This window comes from Erinaceus europaeus, chromosome 13, assembly GCF_950295315.1.
Source record: "Erinaceus europaeus chromosome 13, mEriEur2.1, whole genome shotgun sequence".
Lineage (NCBI taxonomy): Eukaryota > Metazoa > Chordata > Mammalia > Eulipotyphla > Erinaceidae > Erinaceus > Erinaceus europaeus.
The window spans coordinates 86384148-86403489 of NC_080174.1; the positions used below are offsets into that span (position 1 = coordinate 86384148).

Sequence of the window (19342 nt, forward strand, 5' to 3'; positions counted from 1 at the left end):
CACTGTTAAGTCAGGTAAAGACCGGCCTGCATCCAGTCAAAGTATGAAAGGGGAAAAGCAAAGAGACGGCATTCTAAGAGGATACAAGTAAAGCTGAGGCATGAGAACAGTGACATAAATCACATAGGTCCTACTGTCGCTGAAAAACAACAGGTCGGCTTTAAATGTTTTTTAAACTATACGGCAGTATACTCTACCTTGTAAACTGCCCTAATATACTAGGATTGAGTGTGTTCTGGTAAAGGCTCAGAGAAGATTTCAGTTCTGACGTCAGTGATTCTTCCTGCGATGACAATATTTTGTTTGGCTTTACGGCCGCAGTGTTTGGATCCGGACGGTAAAGAGGTCGAGGAGTAACATCAATTCCACGTGCATCTATCACCTGTGGAGAATCATTGTGGAAGAGATAGGCTTTCTTTCTTTTTTTTTCATGTCTTTCTTTGTTTTTTTTTAATATTTATTTACTTATTTCCTTTTTGTTGCCCTTGTTTTTATTGTTGTTGTGATTGATGTTGTTGTTGTTGGATAGGACAGAGAGAAATGGAGAGAGGAGGGGAAGACAGAGAGGGGGAGAGAAAGACAGACACCTGCAAACCTGCTTCACCGTTTATGAAGAAACTCCCGTGCAGGTGGGGAACAGGGGGCTTGAACCTGGATCCTTACTCCGGTCCTTGCACTTTGTGCCACGTGCACTTAACCCGCTGCGCTACCGCCTGACTCCTAAGATAGGCTTTCTGACAGAATATGCCCTAGAGAGCAGAAAAACTAATTAAAAAGATATGAAATTACATGACAGGATAAACATGAATGACTTAACAATAAAAAGACGATATGCTCACGATAGATATGAATTTTGAAAAGTTCAGAAAGTTGATTTATCCAGAGTGTTAATCATTGGGTACACTGAATTGTTTGTTTGTTTGTATCATCTTAAAAATATTTCTTCCAGGGGGTCGGCGGGTAGCGCAGCAGGGTAAGCGCACGTGATGCAAAGCACAAGGATCCCGGTTCCAGGCCCAGCTCCCCACCTGCAGGGGAGTCGCTTCACAAGCGGTGAAGCAGGTCTGTAAGTGTCTTTCTCTGCCCCTCTCTGTCTTGCCCTCCTCTCTCCATTTCTGTCCTATCTGATAACAACATCAATAACAAAAATAATAAAAATAACCACAACAACGTTAAACAACAAGGGCAACAAAAGGGGAAAATAATAGTCTCCAGGAGCAGTGGATTCGTGGTGCAGGCACCGAGCCCCAGCAATAACCCTGGAGGCAAAATATATATACATATTTTTTTCTTCCTTTCACGCTACTAGTAAACGTTTCCCAATTCACGATGCATTTCAGTTTGTGTTTGGCTAATTTTAATTTTTCAATTCTAAGATTGAACAAATACTGAAATATGATTAACATATAGCCACACTAGATAGTATAAAACAAATATTGTTATCACATCTATAGTAAAAAAAAAAAAATTACTCAGATTGCTCTGGGAGGTGGCACAATGGATAAAGCATTGGACTCTCAAGCATGAGGTCCTAAGTTCAATCCCCAGCAGAACAAGTGCCAGAGTGATGTCTGGTTCTTTCTCTCTCCTCCTATCTTTCTCATAAATAAATAAACAAGATATTCTTTAACAAATTAGAATATTAATAGCAGAAGACTTTGGCCTTCACAGATATTGACCTTGCCACCTGGCCTCTGCCTCTGCTAAGTAACCCTTCCTCTCCACCTTAATACTCACTAGCTTGATTTCAGTCATCATCTGTCATCCTTCCTATAATCGTTAAGTATGCATCCCCTAAACAGTAGCTTTGACTTTGTTATTACTCACGTGGAAGTCAAATACATAGACAGGAAAACAGAGCTTAATGAATTCTCATAGGCTGAACACACCCCTGTACTTGATATCTGTATTGATAAACGCAAAGTTATCAGCATCTCCAATGCACCTCTCTCTCATCAAAGGCCCTATCTCCAACCAAAGGTAACGGTTGCCCTAACATCACAGATCAGCCTTACATATTTTTGAACATTACTTAGCTGGGATCATATATATGCATATATATATGTATCTTTTGTATGTGAGTTCTTTGTTCACTCCTGTGTTGTGAGATCCACTCATTAAGAACACATTTGTATGTGGCTCATTTTCAACACTCTACAGTATCCCACTGTCTATATATATATTCCATGAACACTCCACGTATATGACTTATTTTTTACCTTGCTTTGTTTTTATTTCTGTGCCTATGACCCTAACGCCGATGGATTTTTCTGTAGTTGCAGACCTACTACAGCTGGTGGTGCTCTAGACGTGATGACTGCAAAGCCGCATAATTTCTTTTCTTTTCTTTTCTTTTTTCTTTTCTTTTTTTTTTTTAACCAGAGCACTGCTCAGCTCTGGCCTATGGTGGTGCTGCAGATTAAACCTGGGATCTGGAGCCTGGGACACGAGAGACTCTTCGTATAACCATTATGCTATCTACCCTCTGCCCCAAAGCTGCATATTTTCTACCTTTTAATACTTTGATCAAATTTTCAAGGCATTATCTTCAAATAAATTCAGAAAGAAATTACCTGTGTATGTGTCCTTGGAGCAGAAATATTCATTTTTTCTGCTTTTGTATCAGGTGCGATTGTTATTTTCCCTGACATGAACATTCTGCTTTGAGTTGCACCAGCATATCCTTTATATTGAGATTTATGGCCAATATTACTAACAGATTTCTTTGGCTGTAGATTTCTATATCAGGCAGAGAAAACATAATAGAGACAATCCAGGAGTGAGTTAACCAACAATAAAAAAGCAGACTTCCCATGTTTAGAAACATAGAAACAATCTAAATACATAAACAAGAAACTACACCTATTTGAGAGCTCATTACAATGTAGACACAGTTATAAAAATTCGGCCTGGCCTTCTGTGAGTGTGGCCATGGAGTAACAAGAACCCGGCCAGACTCTTCCCCAAAACAACGAATACGGACGCTAACAAAACGCACCAACTACAACTGAGACATTCACGAAAACAACACCACAGCCTCAGGTAGGTGCTTGCAGGTGTGGTTGGGGGTGAGAAAGGGTGTGGAACTGAAAATAAACACAAAGAATTTACATCTCCAGCAGTGCCACTGTTTGCCCTCCTCCACTAGCAGCAGCAGGAAAGGCCACATACAGTGCTGGCAGTGAAAGAAAGGAACAGACAACCTTTTAATCCATGATCTCAGGGCACTAGCTTACTGAATTACAGGCAAGGACGCACCAATAAAGTAGGTAACATTTGTGATCAAAAGAAGTCTGCTCATAGGGAGTCGGGCTGTAGCGTAGCGGGTTAAACGAAGGTGGCGCGAAGCACAAGGACCAGCGTAAGAATCCCGGTTCCAGCCCCCGCTCTCCCCCACCTGCAAGCTGCAAGGGGAGTCGCTTCACAGGCGGTAAAGCAGGTCTGCAGGTGTCTGTCTTTCTCTCCCCCTGTCTTCCCCTCCTCTCTCCATTTCTAGCCTATCCAACAACGAAGACAGACAACAATAATAACTATAACAATAAAACAAAAAGGGCAACAAAAGGGAATAAATAAATATTTTTAAAAATTAAAAAAAAAGAAGAAGTCTGGTCTGTAGTCAAAACATAAAGGTCATTTGTAGCACATGGTGGCAGCTGAAGGGTAAAATGAGCCCAGCTTCTATGAACACAGCTGCAGCCCAGCAGCAAACTCCTGAGGCTTGGTTTCAGACTGAAATCATACAGAGAAACCACATAGAGACACTACAAAGAACACATAACAGCTCAAGGATATGACATAAAAAAAACTAACCGCAGCCCACACCCCTCTGCCACCCAACATACAAAGAGAAGCCCAGAGACCACAACAGTCGTTGGGCAGCAATAACCAGCACAATAAACGCAGAAACAGAAATAGAGCAGCAAGAAACCACAATATAAATGAATACAACACTACGTTGTATCTGCTTTGGGATCTTCAGAGTCTTAAGTGCAACAGTAAGAAAAAAACAAAAGATAAGCGTTTCCTCAATGGTTTGCAGTCTGTTTTGACCTATAATATTACATAATATTAAAAAAGAAGAAGAGGGAAAAGAAGAAAGAAGAGGAGGAGAAGAAGATACGTAGGGGCCAGGTGGTAGCACAGTGGGTAAGTGCACATGGTGCAAAACACAGGGACCAGCTCAAGGATCCCAGTTCGAGCCCCTGGCTCCCCACCTGAGGATTGCTTCACAAGCGGGGAAACAGGTCTATAGGTGTCTCTCTATCACTCTCCCTCTCTTCCTTCCCCTCCTATCTCGATTTCTCTCTGTCCTATCTAACAAGAATAACAGCATCAACAAAATGGAGAAAATGGCCTCCAGGAGCAGTGGATTCATGGTGCAGGCGCCGAGCCCCAGCAATAACCCTGGAGGCAAAAAGAGAAGAAGAAGAAGTAGAAGAAGTAGAAGAAGAAGGAGGAGAAGAAGGAGAAGGAAAAGGAGAAGAAGTTATCATCAAGTTGTTGGTATCAAAGAGAAAAAATAAGATTTTACTTTCAGATTTATTTAAGTTTCTTAAGACAAAAATCTAACTTAATCCTTAATTCTAGTATCCTTAGTGTACTGAGGATTTCTATTTTAAAAAGATGACCTTCCCTCAGATTATAAAAATGAAAAATGCTTTGAAATAAACCATTTTTAACAATACTTTTTTCCAAGTATAAAAGATCAAACACAATATTTTAAATAATAGTTTACTGTTCATAATTTATTTCTTCATATTATTCATTATATTTTGTTATTCCTCTGCTAGAACCTACATATCTTTATAGAAAAAGTTTTGTCTTATTCATTAGTATATGCCTAGCATCAAAGACCTGTATATGGTAGACACTAAGACAGTTTTTAAAAAATAATAAATCTTTAAGATTTATTTATGGGTGAGAGACATGGAAGGAACCAGAGTATCACTTTGGCACATGTAATGCTGGGGATAAATCTCTGGATTTGATGTTTAAGTTCAGTACTTTATCCACTGTGCTATCTCCTGGGACATTAAATAACGTTTTTTGTTTGTTCGTTTGTTTTAATGAGGACTTTTGGGATAGGACTATGGTGAGTTAGTCTTGGAAAGTTGGCTTTTTCCCAGAAAACAAATATTAAAATAAAATATTAGAAAAGCAGATCATCCGGGACCACAAGACAGAACTAGAACAACTTCAGGAACCCACCAAATCACTGGTGAGTGCAAATACATGTGGCTAATGGACAGAGAGGATCCTAGGGAGAGATTAAGTGGCTGGTAACCGTCCAGCAGTTTACCAGTGAGACACCACCTCCAGTCTGTTTCACCAACAAAAAGATAGCTGAAGGGAGGAGAGGACTCCCCTAAGACTCACCAAATGCAACTGTGAGTCTCCATTGCTACTGCTCTCAGAAACTGCAGCAGCGGCAGGGAGGCCCTGTGCTTCTTTTTCTAGCATTTGCCCTTCTTCCGTAGCCAGTCAGCCCTGTGCTGACACCAGGCAACAGAGAACTAACGATAAACTCAGGAGAAGATCTATACCTCGGTAGCCTAGCAGTGGGGTTGTGAGAGTCTCTTTGCATAACCACTGGATTATCTCTGCCCCACCCTGATTTATCTCTTGGTCAGGAGTCAGGGATTAAGTTAAGATGCCTACTTATAGTTTAAAAGCCCTCAGGCTCCCATAGCCTACAGGGAAGAAAAAGAATAAAAGAGGCTTTTAAGCCACTGTGGTCCCACTCAGGGATTAAAATAATATTGAAACAACTGTCAATTTCCACAACTGTGAACCTTTTAATTACCTTACTTAGACACAAGTCAATCCAGATAAGAGTGATTAGTAATTTGAAAAGTACTGAGAGAGTGACCTCATAATATACTATATAGAATGGTTAACCTAACAAAAAGAAATACTGGAGAAATGAACCAGGACAAGAGTCCACCTAAAAGGCCCTAACTGAACAAACTAAAACAGTATCAGAACAGGGTAACAAAATAGACAAACTGCAGAAAACAGTAGAGGGCAAAGAGAATAGAATAAATAAGGCTGAAGACAGAATTAGCAAGATCGAGGACAAATTAGAGACAACTAAAAAAGAAGTAAGAGATCTCAAAAGGATATTAAGAGATACTGAAAACAACAAGAGAGACCTATGGGATGACTTCAAAAGATGTAATATATGCATTATTGGCTTACCAGTGGAAGAAAGAGAGGGAGGGGAAGAAAGCATTCTTTAGGACATAATAGCTGAGAACTTCTCTAGTCTAGACAATATCAAAGACATAAAGGTTCAAGAAGCCCAGAGGGTCCCAAACAGAATTAACCCAGACTTAAAGACACCAAGACACATCATATTTAGAATGAATAGGAATAAGGATAAAGAAAGGATCCTGAAATCTGCAAGAAAAAAACAAAGAGTCACCTACAGAAGGAAGCCAATAAGATTATCAGCAGACTTCTCCACATAAACACTACAGACCTAGAAGAGAATGGCAAGGTATCTATCGAGTGCTTAATGAGAAAGGGTTTCAACCAAGACTATTGTATCCTGCTAGACTGTCATTCAAACTAGATGGAGGCATAAAAACCTTCTCAGATAAGCAACAGTTGAAAGAATCAACTATCATCAAGCCTGCCCTGAAAGAAGTTCTGAAAATTCTCCTTCTGAAAGTTCTCCTATAAACAGTCAGACAACCATAAATAGGCCATATATCAGAACACTCTAAAAATCTACAAGAATGGTGTTAATATATCTTCAGTTTTTGATATCAATAAATGTCAATGGCATGAATTCACCTATTAAAAGGCACAGAGTAAGAAGATGGATCAGAAAACAAACCAACAATATGCTGTCTACAGGAAACCCACCTAATTCAACAAGACAAACACAGACTCAGAGTGAAAGGATGGAAAACCATCATACAGGCCAATGGCCCACAAAAAAGGGCAGGAACAGCTATTCTCTTATCTGACATGATAGACTTTAAAATAAATAAAATTACAAAAGATATGGATGGATACTACTTAATGCTCAGAGGATCAGTCAATCAAAAGGACTCAGCAATTATTAACATCTATGCACCCAATGAGAAGCCATCTAAATACAACAAACATCTACTGAAAGAGCTACAGCAATATATTAACAGCAACACAGTAATAGTAGGGGACTTCAACACCCCATTCTCTAAACTTAATAGATCATCCAGGCAGAAAATCAACAAAGAAATGAGGAAGCTAAATGAGGAGATAAATAAACAAGAACTATTGGACATTTTCAGAGTCATTAACCCCAAGAAACTGGAATACACATTCTACTCATGGGTCATTCTCAAAGATAGACCATATGTTAGGCCACAAAGATAGCATCAACAAATTCAAGAGCATTGAAATCATCCCAAGCATCTTCTCAAACCATGCTGGAATTAAACTAACACTTAACAATCAATAAAAGATTAGTAAGAGTCCCAAAATGTGGAAGCTCAACAGTACACTACTTAGCACTGACTGGGTCAAAGAGGAAATAAAGGAATAAATCAAAATGTTTCAAGAATACAATGAAAATGAAGACACAAGCTATGAAAATATTTGGGATACAGCTAAGGCAGTACTGAGAGGGAAGTTCACAGCCTTACAAGCACACATTAGGAAACAAGGAAAAGCACAAATAAACAACCTGATTGCACACCTTAAAGACCTAGAAGAAGGCAACCAGTGGCACAGCTATTTACAAGATACTGGGTACTAAAAAAAAATAAAAAAGATACTGGGTACTATACAGCAAACCCTAACAAAAGGACTTTTCAAAGTTAACCCAATTACCAAATAATTTGATGATAACATTAACTATCCATTGTCTTTTTGAACCCTAAGACATCAGGAACCTCACATCTCCACTATAGAGCCTATATTTCTCCCAGTCCTGGAACCTTAGGATAGGGCCCACTTTCCCGCATGCCTCTCCCAATCCATATCAAATAATGTTGCATCAGCCGATTGCAACATGATCAATGCAACGATTGCCACCTCAACATGCTTCAGCTCAGACTGTGTCCAGAGACTTCATGTGTGGAATGACAACCCTTCAGCTTCATTACTCAGGTGAGACCTTTCCTTTCATAGCATTCTCTAATTCCATCCCGGGTGGATCACTTTCTAACAAAGTCCCAAAACCTAGATATACACCAGGTTCTGTGAGAGAGAGCATATATTCACATGTATCCATAAACAAGTGCAGAATATATACCTGAAAGCAGAAGTACACTAGAGTTTGCAGTGAGTAACCCCCCAATACTTCCTCTCAACTATTCCAAGCTTTGGGTCCATGATTGCTCAACAATTTGTTTGGCTTTGTATGTTAACTCTCTTTTCAGCCACCAGGTTCCAGATGCCATCAGGATGCTGGCCAGGCTTCCCTGGACTGAAGACCTCACCAATGTGTCCTGGAGCTCTGCTTCCCCAGAGCCCCACCCTACCAGGGAAAGAGAGAGGCAGACTGGGAGTATGGACCAACCAGTCAATGTCCATGTTCAGCGGGAAGCAATTACAGAAGCCAGACCCTACACCTTCTGCAGCCCACAACGACCCTGGGTCCATGCTCCCAGAGGGATAGAGAATGGGAAGGCTATCAGGAGAGGGGATGGGATATGGAGATTGAGTGGTGGGAATTGTGTGGAGTTGTACCCCTTCTACCTTATGGTTTTGTAAATTTATCCTTTCTTAAATAAAAAAATAAATTAAAAAAAAGACCTAGAAGAAGAAGAACAAAGGAACCCTACAGCAACCAGAAGGACAGAAATAACTAAAATTAGGGCAGAAATCAGTAACATTGAAAATAAGAAAACCATACAAAAGATCAACGAAAGTAAATGTTAGTTCTTTGAAAGAGAGAACAAAATCGAAAAACTTTTAGCCAGACTCACAAAACAAAAAAGGGAGAAGACCCAAGTAAATCATTCATAAATAAGAGGAGATATCACAACAGACACCACAGAAATTCAACATACCATGCGAGACTTCTATGAACAACTGTATGCCACCAAGCTAGAGAATCTGGAAGAAATGGACGATTTCCTAGATACCTATGAACTTCCAAAATTAATTAAAGAGGAACTAGATAACATGAACAAGCCCATCACAGCTAATGAAATTGAAACAGTTATCAAAAACCTTCCCAAGAATAAAAGTCCTGGACCAGATAGTTTTACAAATCAATTCTACAAAACCTACTTTTAAAAGTCTTCCTGAAGATGGAAGACACTTGAATACTCCCTTCCAGCTTCTATGAAGCCATCATCACTCTGATACCAAAAGCAGACAGGGACACAACCAAAAAAGAAAACTTCAGACCAGTATCTTTGATGAACTTAATTGCTAAAATACTAAACAAAATTCTAGTCAACCAGATACAGCAGTATATTAAAAAGATTGTTCATCATGACCAAGTGGGGTTTATCCCAGGGATGCAAGGTTGGTTTAATATATGTAAATCAATCAACATGATCCACCACATCAATAAAAGCAAGACCAAAAACCACATGGTCATATCAATAGATGCAGAGAAAGCCTTTGACAAAATATAGCATCCCTTTATGATCAAAACACTACAAAAAATGGGAACAGATGGAAAATTCCTTAAGATAGTGGAGTCTATATATTGCAAGACTAGAGCCAACATCATACTCAATGGTGAAAAACTGGAAGCATTTCCCCTCAGATCAGGTACTAAACAGGGCTGTCCACTATCACCATTACTATTCAACATAGTGTTGGCAGTTCTTGCCATAGCAATCAGGCTGGCGTAAGGAATTAAAGGGATACAGATTGGAAGAGAAGAAGTCAAACTCTCCCTATATTCAGATGACATGATAGTATACATAGAAAAACCTACGGAATCCAGCTAGAAGCTTTTGGAAATCATCAGGCAATACAGTAAGGTGTCAGGTTACAAAATTAACATTCAAAAGTCAGTGGCATTCCTCTATGCAAACACTAACTTAGATGAAGATGAAATCCAGAAATCAATTCCTTTTACTATAGCAACAAAAGAATAAAATATCTAGGACTAAACCTAAACAAAGAAGTGAAAGACTTATATACTGACAATTATGAGTCACTACTCAAGGAAACTGAAAAAGACACAAAGAAGTGGAAAGATATTCCATGGTCATGGGTTGGAAGAATTAACATCATCAAAATAAATATACTGGTAATTGGGTGGTAGCACAGCGGGTTAAGCGCACATGGCACAAAGCTCAAGGATTGGCATAAGGATCCCAGTTCGAGCCCCCAACTCGCCACCTGCAGGGGAGCCGCTTCAACAAGTGCTAAAGCAGGTCTGCAGGCGTCTATCTTTTTCTCCTCCTCTGTCTTTCCCTCCTCTCTTCATTTCTCTCTGTCCTATGTAACAACGACAACATCAATAACAATAACTACAACAACAATAAAAAAACAAACAAGGTCAAAAAAAGGGAAAATAAATATTTTAAAAAATAAAATAAAATAAATATACTACCCAGAGCCACATACAAATTTAATGCTATCCCCATCAAGATCCCAACCACATTTTTTTGGAGAATAGAACAAATGGTACAAATGTTTATCTGGAACCAGAAAAGACCTAGAATTGCCAAAAACAATCTTGAGAAGTAAGAACAGAACTACAGGCATCACACTCTCAGATCTCAAATTGTATTATAGGGCCATTATAATCAAAACTACTTGGTACTGGAACATGAATAGACACATTGACCAGTTAAATAGATTTGAGAACCCAGAAGTTAGACCCCACACCTATGGACATCTAATCTTTGACAAAGATGCCCAGACTATTAAATGGGGAAAGCAGAGTCTCTTCAATAAATGGTGTTGGAAAAAAATGGGTTGAAACATGCAGAAGAATGGAACTGAACCACTATATTTCACCAGATACAAAAATAAATTCCAAGTGGATTAAGGACTTGGATATTAGGCCAGAAACTATCAGATACTTAGAGGAAAATATTGGCAAAACTCTTTTCTGCATTTAAAGACATCTTCAATGAAACAAATCCAATACAAAGAAGACTAAGGCAAGTATAAACCCATGGGACTACATCAAATTAAAAAACTTCTGCACAGCAAAAGAAACCACTACCCAAACCAAGAGATCCCTCACAGAATGGGAGATCTTTACATGCCATACATCAGACAAGAGGCTAATAAACAAAATATATAAAGAGCTTGCCAAACTCAACAACAAGACAACAAAAGACCCTATCCAAAAATGGGGAGAGGCCATGGACAGATTATTCATCACAGAAGAAATCCAAAAGGTCGAGAAACACATGAAAAAATGCTCCAAGTCTTTGATTGTCAGAAAAATGCAAATAAAGACAACAACGAGATACCACTTCACTCCTGTGAGAATGTCATACATCAGAAAAGGTAACAGCAGCAAATGCTGGAGAGGGTGTGGGGTCAAAGGAACCCTCCTACACTGTTGGTGGGAATGTCAATTGGTCCAGCCTCTGTGGAGAACAGTCTGGAGAACTCTCAGAAGGCTAGAAATGGACCTACCCTATGATCCTGCAATTCCTCTCCTGGGGATATATCCTAAAAAGAACACAACACACCCATCCAAAAAGATCTGTGTACACATATGTTCATAGCAGTACAATTTGTAATAGCCAAAACCTGGGAGCAACCCAGGTGTCCAACAACAGATGAATGGCTGAGCAAGTTGTGGTATATATACACAATGGAATACTACTCAGCTATAAAAAATGGTGACTTCACTGTTTTCAGCTGATCTTGGACAGACCTTGAAAAAATCATGTTAAATGAAATAATTCAGAAACAGAAGTGTGAGTATGGGATGATCTCACTCTCTGGCAGAAGTTGAAAAACAAGATCAGAAGAGAAAACACAAGTAGAACCTGAACTGGAATTGGCGTATTTAGTGTATTGCACCGAAGTAAAAGACTCTGGATGGGGGGGGGGGAGAATACAGGTCCAAAAAGGATGACAGAGGACATAGTGGGGGTTGTATTATTATATGAAAAACTAGGAAATGTTATGTATGTACAAACCATTGTATTTACTGTCGAATGTAAAACATTAATTCTCCAATAAAGAAATTTAAAAAAATAAAATATTACAAAGAATTTTATGAGAGCACACTTGGGATTCCTGGTAAAGACATCACTTTCTGATGGCTGCTGACTATATGTAGACAGTAGGAACAACAAGGAAGGAGAGAAAGGTTCAAGTAACACTACATTGTTGGTGGATACCATATTTCCAATTGCTTTAAATGCACATGGATTTAAAGGGCTGCATGGAACCGCTCAATAACTAAGTAGCTTACAAAAAGCAGATCTGGACTGTTGAATAGAGCTGTAAATGCCACTGGCTTTTGATTGAGTCTCAGAGGACCACCTGTGCAAACCAGAGACCTGAACATTGTACCCTTATGGCAGCAGGGAAGTCAACTAAACGATAAGGTGTCCCAGTTGCCACCAGAGATCATCATAAATAGGGCCAGACTTCCCTGCAGCAAAGAAAGTACACAATATCATAGCCAAGTTTCCACTTTCAGAGAAAAATCTGAGAAAACGAGGAGGTCTGGGCTAGTCTTCTTGCCATAGACTAGGGCTCTGTTTAAGGGATAACAGGCACCACAACACTACATCACTTCTTCAAAGCCCCTCTCCTCATCCTCCCCACAACACTCCTCAAAGTAGAAGCCAGTATCACCTGTTGAGCAATAATGAAAATGAAAACCGATAGATAAAACTAGGAAAATACAGGTTTTGGAAAATTAACATATTAGCAAGATGAAAATACAGGTTTTGGAAAATCAACATATTAGCCAGATGTTTTATTATGCAGCTAGGGTTGTAGACAGCTATCAGAGAAGGAATTTAGGTGACACATTGTCAGGAAATTTGAAGTGCAAAGCCATTAACTTAGTCTGGAGATAAGGACTGGGAAAGAAATTCAAGATTTCAAAGATTCACTTGATAGGAAAATGGAAAACAAAAAACAGCGCTACCGGGTATGAAGGATATTCTGATGTGTTCCAGTTACAATAGCAAGTTAAAGAAGTGGCCTTAGCCATTTAGAAGGGATAACATCAGGAAAAGATGATAAAATGACCACACTCTTTGACTTCAAAGTGAAAAAAAAAAAAAAGAAAAGATTTGGGGATAATGAAATAATGAAGCAACACTTTAAGAGATTGAAGACTCCATCAGAAAAGCAAATATCAGAATAATAGGGGTCTCAAAAGAAGAAAGATCAGAAAATATATTCAAAGAAATAGCAGCAGAAAAGCTTTCCTAACCTAGGATATTGTTCATTGTAGATGTTCATGAAACAGAATTCCCAAATTCCTAAACATAAACAGATCTACACAGAGGTACAATATTGTGAGGCTATCAAGTTAAGGACAAAGAAAAAGTACTGCAAGCTGGCAGGAAAAACATGAAAGTGACTTATAAATATAATGTAGTCAGACCCACCGAAGACTTTTCAGTAGGAACCGTGGAGGCCAGGAGAGATTGGTATAATATATTCAAAGTGTCAAAAGACAATTCCATTGTTATTGGTCATCTCCATCAGGAACAACACAATATACCCCTTTGTGGGCCCCCATAGGACTCTGCCCTCGATGTATCAACAACGGTAAAGAATGTTCCATCCTCCGAAGGGAGGTTGGACAACATACTCTAACATCTGAGAAAGATGGGTCCTGAAATTGGGGCAACTTGGAATGTTCCTACTCGTGACCACAGACTGTGAGTTTGGACCTACAGGGATGTAGAGGTTACATAGGCTACTAAGCTGAATGTGGGCCCCAGATAAAATTGATGGGGTTTACAGTCAACAATATTTATACGCCTTCCCCATATTTGGGAGCTACTTATCCAGCTTTCTGGTCCTTTTTCCAGCCATGACATCATCTCCCCAGACAATAACCTGGGTCCACCTGCATATCAGAGGTCAGGCTCAGAAAAAAAAACTAGTATAGTCATGGGCCCTTTGGAATATAACTAAAATAGGCCTACTAGCTATCATTAAAACGGAGACCCCAAATCTTCATCTGCACTATTAAAGACTTTAGGTTCATGGTTAGTCAACAATTTGGCTTTATATGCTCTCTTTTCAGCCACCAGGTTCCAGATGCTACCATGATGCCAACCAGACTTCCCTGGGCAGATGACCCCACCAATGTGTCCTGGAACCCTACTTCCCCAGAGCCCTGCCCCACTAGGGAGAGAAACAGGCTGGGAGTATGGACTGACTGACCTGCCAACGTCCATGTTCAGCAGGGAAGCAATTACAGAAGCCAGACCTTCCACCTTCTGCATCCCATAATGACCCCGGGTCCATGCTCCCAGAGGGATAAAGAATAGGAAAGCTATCAGGGGAGGGGATGGGATACAGAGATCTGGTGGTGGAAACTGTGTGGAGTTGTACCCCTCTTATCCTATGGTTTTTGTCAGTGTTTCCTTTTTATAAATAAAAAGAAAGAGAAAGAAAGAAAGAAAGGAAGAAAGAAAGAAAGAAAGAAAGAAAGAAAGAAAGAAAGAAAAAGAAAAAGACAACTGCCAGCTATGCATACTTTACACTGCAAGGTTATTATTCAAATATAATGGAACATTAGAACAGTATAAAATATACAAAAAGCTAATGGAGTTTGTTGACACCAGACTTGCCTTGCAAGAACTACTTAAAAGACTGTCACAGAAGAGCAAACAAGGAACACTTAACTCTCAGTAAGGTGAAACAAATTTAAATAGACCCAAATTGGCATCATGGTAGCATCTGCAACTTGGTGGCTGAAAAGCATTAAGATACAAAGCAGAACAAACTGTTTAATAGTCAGGAACCAAAAGTAAGAATATAGCAGATGAGTGGTCCAGGAGGTGGTGCAGTGGATAAGTCATTGGACTCTCAAGCATGAGGTCCTGAGTTCAAGCCCTGGCAGCACATGTACCAGAGTGATGTCTAGTTATGTCTCACTCCTTCTGTCATATATATATATATATATATATAATCAGATAGGAAGTCTATTTTAAGTATATTCCAAGAAGCCTGTGACTTTACTAAATTTTGCCTGAGGCCAACAGTTAACATACAGGTGGGATAAAACTATTATCTGTCAAGATGGTGCCAGAGTTGGGAGTAGATCTAGAAAGCTAGATCAGGACAAAGAATAGCTCCAAAAATATGGGGAAAATATAAAAGCATTATTGACTGTAACCCCCGTGACCTGCCCTAGGGCCCATGTCTGTTCCTGTTTAGCACATGAGCCTGCGTGACTTCTGGAGCAATCTCAGATCTGATGTTTAAGTTCAGTACTTTATCCACGGTGCCACCTCCTGGACCCAACCCTACTTTAAATAATTTTTTAGTATTTCAGTGTTCATGACAGCGATTCTAATATTGTGGACTCTTAGTCCCTTGAAATCTCATCTAAATTATCTTGTTCTTATTAAACCAACAATTTACTCCCAGACCTTATCTTTTAAAAGGTTCGGCAAGTACTTTGTATTTTTTTCTAGCTCATCCACTTTTTGATATTACAACTTAACCCAACAATTCTGTTTCTACCAGGTGTACTCTTAGCTACTTCTCTTATGCAGTTTATTTCTAGACTTAAGGTTAATTAATACAATCCACAGTTATTTATAAACACTTGGTACTTACACTCTTACCTCCCTCTTCCTTCATTAAAAAAAAAAAATTATTTACAGGACACAGAAGAAAGAATTTGAGAAGGAAAGGGATAATAGAGAAGGAACACTTGAAGTATTGCTTCACCACTCGTGAAGCTTTCCTCCTTCAGGTGGGGACCGGGGGCTTGAACCTGGGCCCTGGAGCATTGTAACATGGCGCCAGGTGTGCTGCCACCCATTCACCCACCCCCTTTCCTTTCGGTTATTTTCTTCTGAGTCTGCCCTTATGAGTCAACTGTGTTTCTACCTTCTGTAAATTTGAGGCTTTGACATTCACCCTACATGTGTCAAAGAGCTTCGTGCTGGATAACTTTACATCAGGCTCAACCTGACACTGTTGACTGGCTACGGAAGAAGGGCAAACGCTAGAAGAAGACCTGAGTCACCTTGCCCTGACTTCCTGCCTCCCTTGATGTTTCCTGACCCAGTCAATACAGATGACTTCAGATCAACATCCTTAATCACTCTCTCTAGTGGATCCTCACTGTGGGTCACTATGATACCTTCCCTAATCATCCTAGACAACAAAGGATGGTCTCTATGCTCCAGAACTCAGTGAAGTATTCAAAAAACACAATCCTTCAAAAAAATTTTTTATTTTGGAAAGAGAGAGAGAAATTGAGAGGGAAGGGGGATGTAACATTTACTATCTTAAACAGCAAATTTCTCTAACTCCATCATTTCATCTAACTCCATAACTTCATTACTTCCTTTAACTTAAAGCATCTATCTCCTTGGGGAAATCTGTCTACATGTATTATTTCTAAACTACCTCGGTATATACTTTCTTTGATATGACATAATAAAATTTCTATTCTTATGACTCCTACTATAAGAAATTTTACTAATGTCCAATCATAATATTAAGACCCAATATAATACTATGTCCATTAGGTATTCAATATTTTCATCTTACCTATAAAATATATTTATCAGTAAAATTTAATTTTTTCCCTCTCACCTTAAAAAAAAGATGTGTGGGGGGCTGGCGGTAGCACAGCAGTTAAGTGCACATGGGGCAAAGCACAAGGACCAGCTTAAGGATCCGCTTCAATCCTGGCTCCCCACCTGCAGGGGGTTGCTTCACAGGCAGTGAAGCACGTCTGCAAGTGTCTGTCTTTCTCTCCCCCTCTTTGTCTTCCCCTCCTCCCTCCATTTCTCTCTGTCCTATCCAACAATAACAGCTTTGACAATAATAACAACTACAACAAGCGCAACAATAACAAAAATGTTTTATGAGAGACAAAGATCAGAGCACTGCTTTCCACTGGCATATGGTGGTGCTGGGAATTGAACCTAGGACTGCTGAGGCCTCAAACACTGTGCTGTATCTCCTTGTGCACACCACCGCCACTCTTTACTTTTTAACTTGGATTGCAAATATTCCCCTTTGCCTGCTATTCCTCCACTTATCCTGCAGTGTTCACCCTAGGATTTCTTTATTTTTTACTTACAGTAGCAGCTAAAGTCCATGCTGTGGTTGAAGTGAAATTTATCTGGCTATTACTTCAAATATGTATCTCTAGTTGGGTCTCACTTATGAACTTTAGACCCACACATACCCCTGTTTATTTGATATCTAGAACGCAAACCATGTATGACCTTCAGATAATCTTGCTCTCATCCTGCTAAATAAATCTGCTCCTCATATGAGTCTCCCCCCACCCCCAACCCCTGCCCATTTTGTGAAAAGTAATGCTCTTCCTCTGGTTGCTTGAGTGAAAGACACAAAAACACACCCAGAATCCAACCATCTGTCACTACCATGTGGCCACTACTACTACTACTGTAAACATTTTCTCTTGTATTTTTCTTTAAAAAAAAAAAGATTTTATTTATCAATTAATGAGAAACATAGGAGACAGAAAGAGCCAGACATCACTTTGATACATGTGCTGCCGGGGATTGAACTCAAGACCTCATGCTTGAGAGTCCGATGCCTTCTTCACTGCGCCACCTCCCGGACCACTCTTGTATTTTTCTAATAGCCTCCTAATTCATCTTCCTGTATAACCTCAATTCCCTACAACTTGTTCTCCACATGGTAACCAGAGTGATACTTTAAAACACAAGCTGTATCCTATCATTAGCCTATGTATAAACCATCATTCATTTCCTAACCCATTCAGAGCAAAACAAAAATATTTTACTATTGTGACCTATACACAGTCATGGGGTTAGAGCTACGAATTTCTGTTTGGTTGTCTTTCATTTAAGTCTACTCTCGTCTCCTCGGAACCCTCAGACTCCTCAGGCATCCCAGGCACGCAGCCATGTAAGAGTCTTTGGAACAGACATTTGCTTTTGCCTCCGATTTCCTTTCTCATATCCAGGCTTCGTGTCCTTTCTTTCTTTAGGTCTTAAAACCATCTTCTCAGTGTAGTCTCCCTTGGATCCACTATCTAACACGTCAAATAACTTATACCACTACCGCCTTGTTTTAGTTTTCTTAGTCCTCTTTACCCTCTGCCACAATTTTTATTTTATTTGGTAGCTCCATGTCTATTATATATCTCAAATGGGATAGTGCAATGGTGAAATCACATCACACTTTCTCACAAATGAAGCCTCCCTGATTTATTCCTAATAGAAGTCCAGATAAACATAAAAAATAAATGTTACATCTGTAAATGGTTACTGCGATGTTGAGATATGCACAGAAAGCAGGCTACTTTTCTTTTATATGCTAACTGCTTCTTTAATTTTTCACAATGTTAAATTTCTGAATGTAAATGTACTTTTTCACATTCCCATCAGCACTGTGTGTGAATTCCAGTGGGTCCATACCATCTTTAACACTCAGTAAGATCAATCTTTTCCATTTTAGTTTTCTTACCTTCTTTCCATTTCTATTTATTTATTTATTTATTATAAAAAGGAAACACTGACAAAGCCATAGGATAAAAGGGGTACAATTCCACACAATTCCCACCACCAGAACTCTGTATCCCATCCCCTCCCCTGATAGCTTTCCTATTCTTTATCCCTCTGGGAGTATGGACCCAAGGTCAGTGTGGGATGCAGAAGGTGGAAGGTCTAGCTTCTGTAATGGCTTCCCTGCTGAACATGGGCGTTGGCAGGTCGATCCATGCTCCCAGCCTGTCTCTCTCTTTCCCTAGTGGGGTGGGGTTCAGGTGAATCAGAGCTCCAGGACACATTGGTGGAACTGTGTGTCCAGGGAAGTCTGGTTGGACTTCTAGCACGCTAGCATCTGGAACCTGGTGGCTGAAAAGAGAGTTAACATACAAAGCCAAACAAGTTGTTGACCAATCAAGAACCAAAAGGCTGGAATAATACAGATGAAGAGTTGGGGGAGTGGTCTCCATTTTGTAGATAGCTAGTAGGCATATTTTAGTTATATTCCAAAGGGCCTGTGGCTAGACTAGTTTTTTTTTTTTTTTTTTTTCCCTGAGCCTGAAATCTGATATGCAGGTGGATCCAAGTTATTATCTGGGGAGATGATGTCATGGCTGGAAAAAGGACCAGAAAGCTGGATCAGGGAAGAGAGTAGCTCCCTAATATGGGAAAGGGGTATAAATATTGTTGACTGTCAACTCCGTCAATTTGATGTGATCTGGGGCCCATATTCAGCAGGCTACTTTTTTAAGAGATGTGAAAGA

At 39.6% G+C, this 19342-nt stretch overlaps 1 protein-coding gene across 3 annotated transcripts in view; it reads right to left on the reverse strand.

Annotated features, from left to right (window-relative positions):
- The window catches only part of DNAI4 (dynein axonemal intermediate chain 4), a 73573-nt gene that overhangs the window by 44105 nt on the left and 10126 nt on the right, over window positions 1-19342 (reverse strand). For all 3 annotated transcript variants that reach the window (XM_060206372.1, XM_016190481.2, XM_060206373.1), the window contains exons 2-3: window positions 2574-2739; window positions 198-382 (exon numbers count right to left, since the gene is read on the reverse strand). In XM_060206372.1, the coding sequence (XP_060062355.1) occupies window positions 198-382; window positions 2574-2739 (351 nt within the window). The remainder of the gene's footprint in view (window positions 1-197; window positions 383-2573; window positions 2740-19342) is intronic.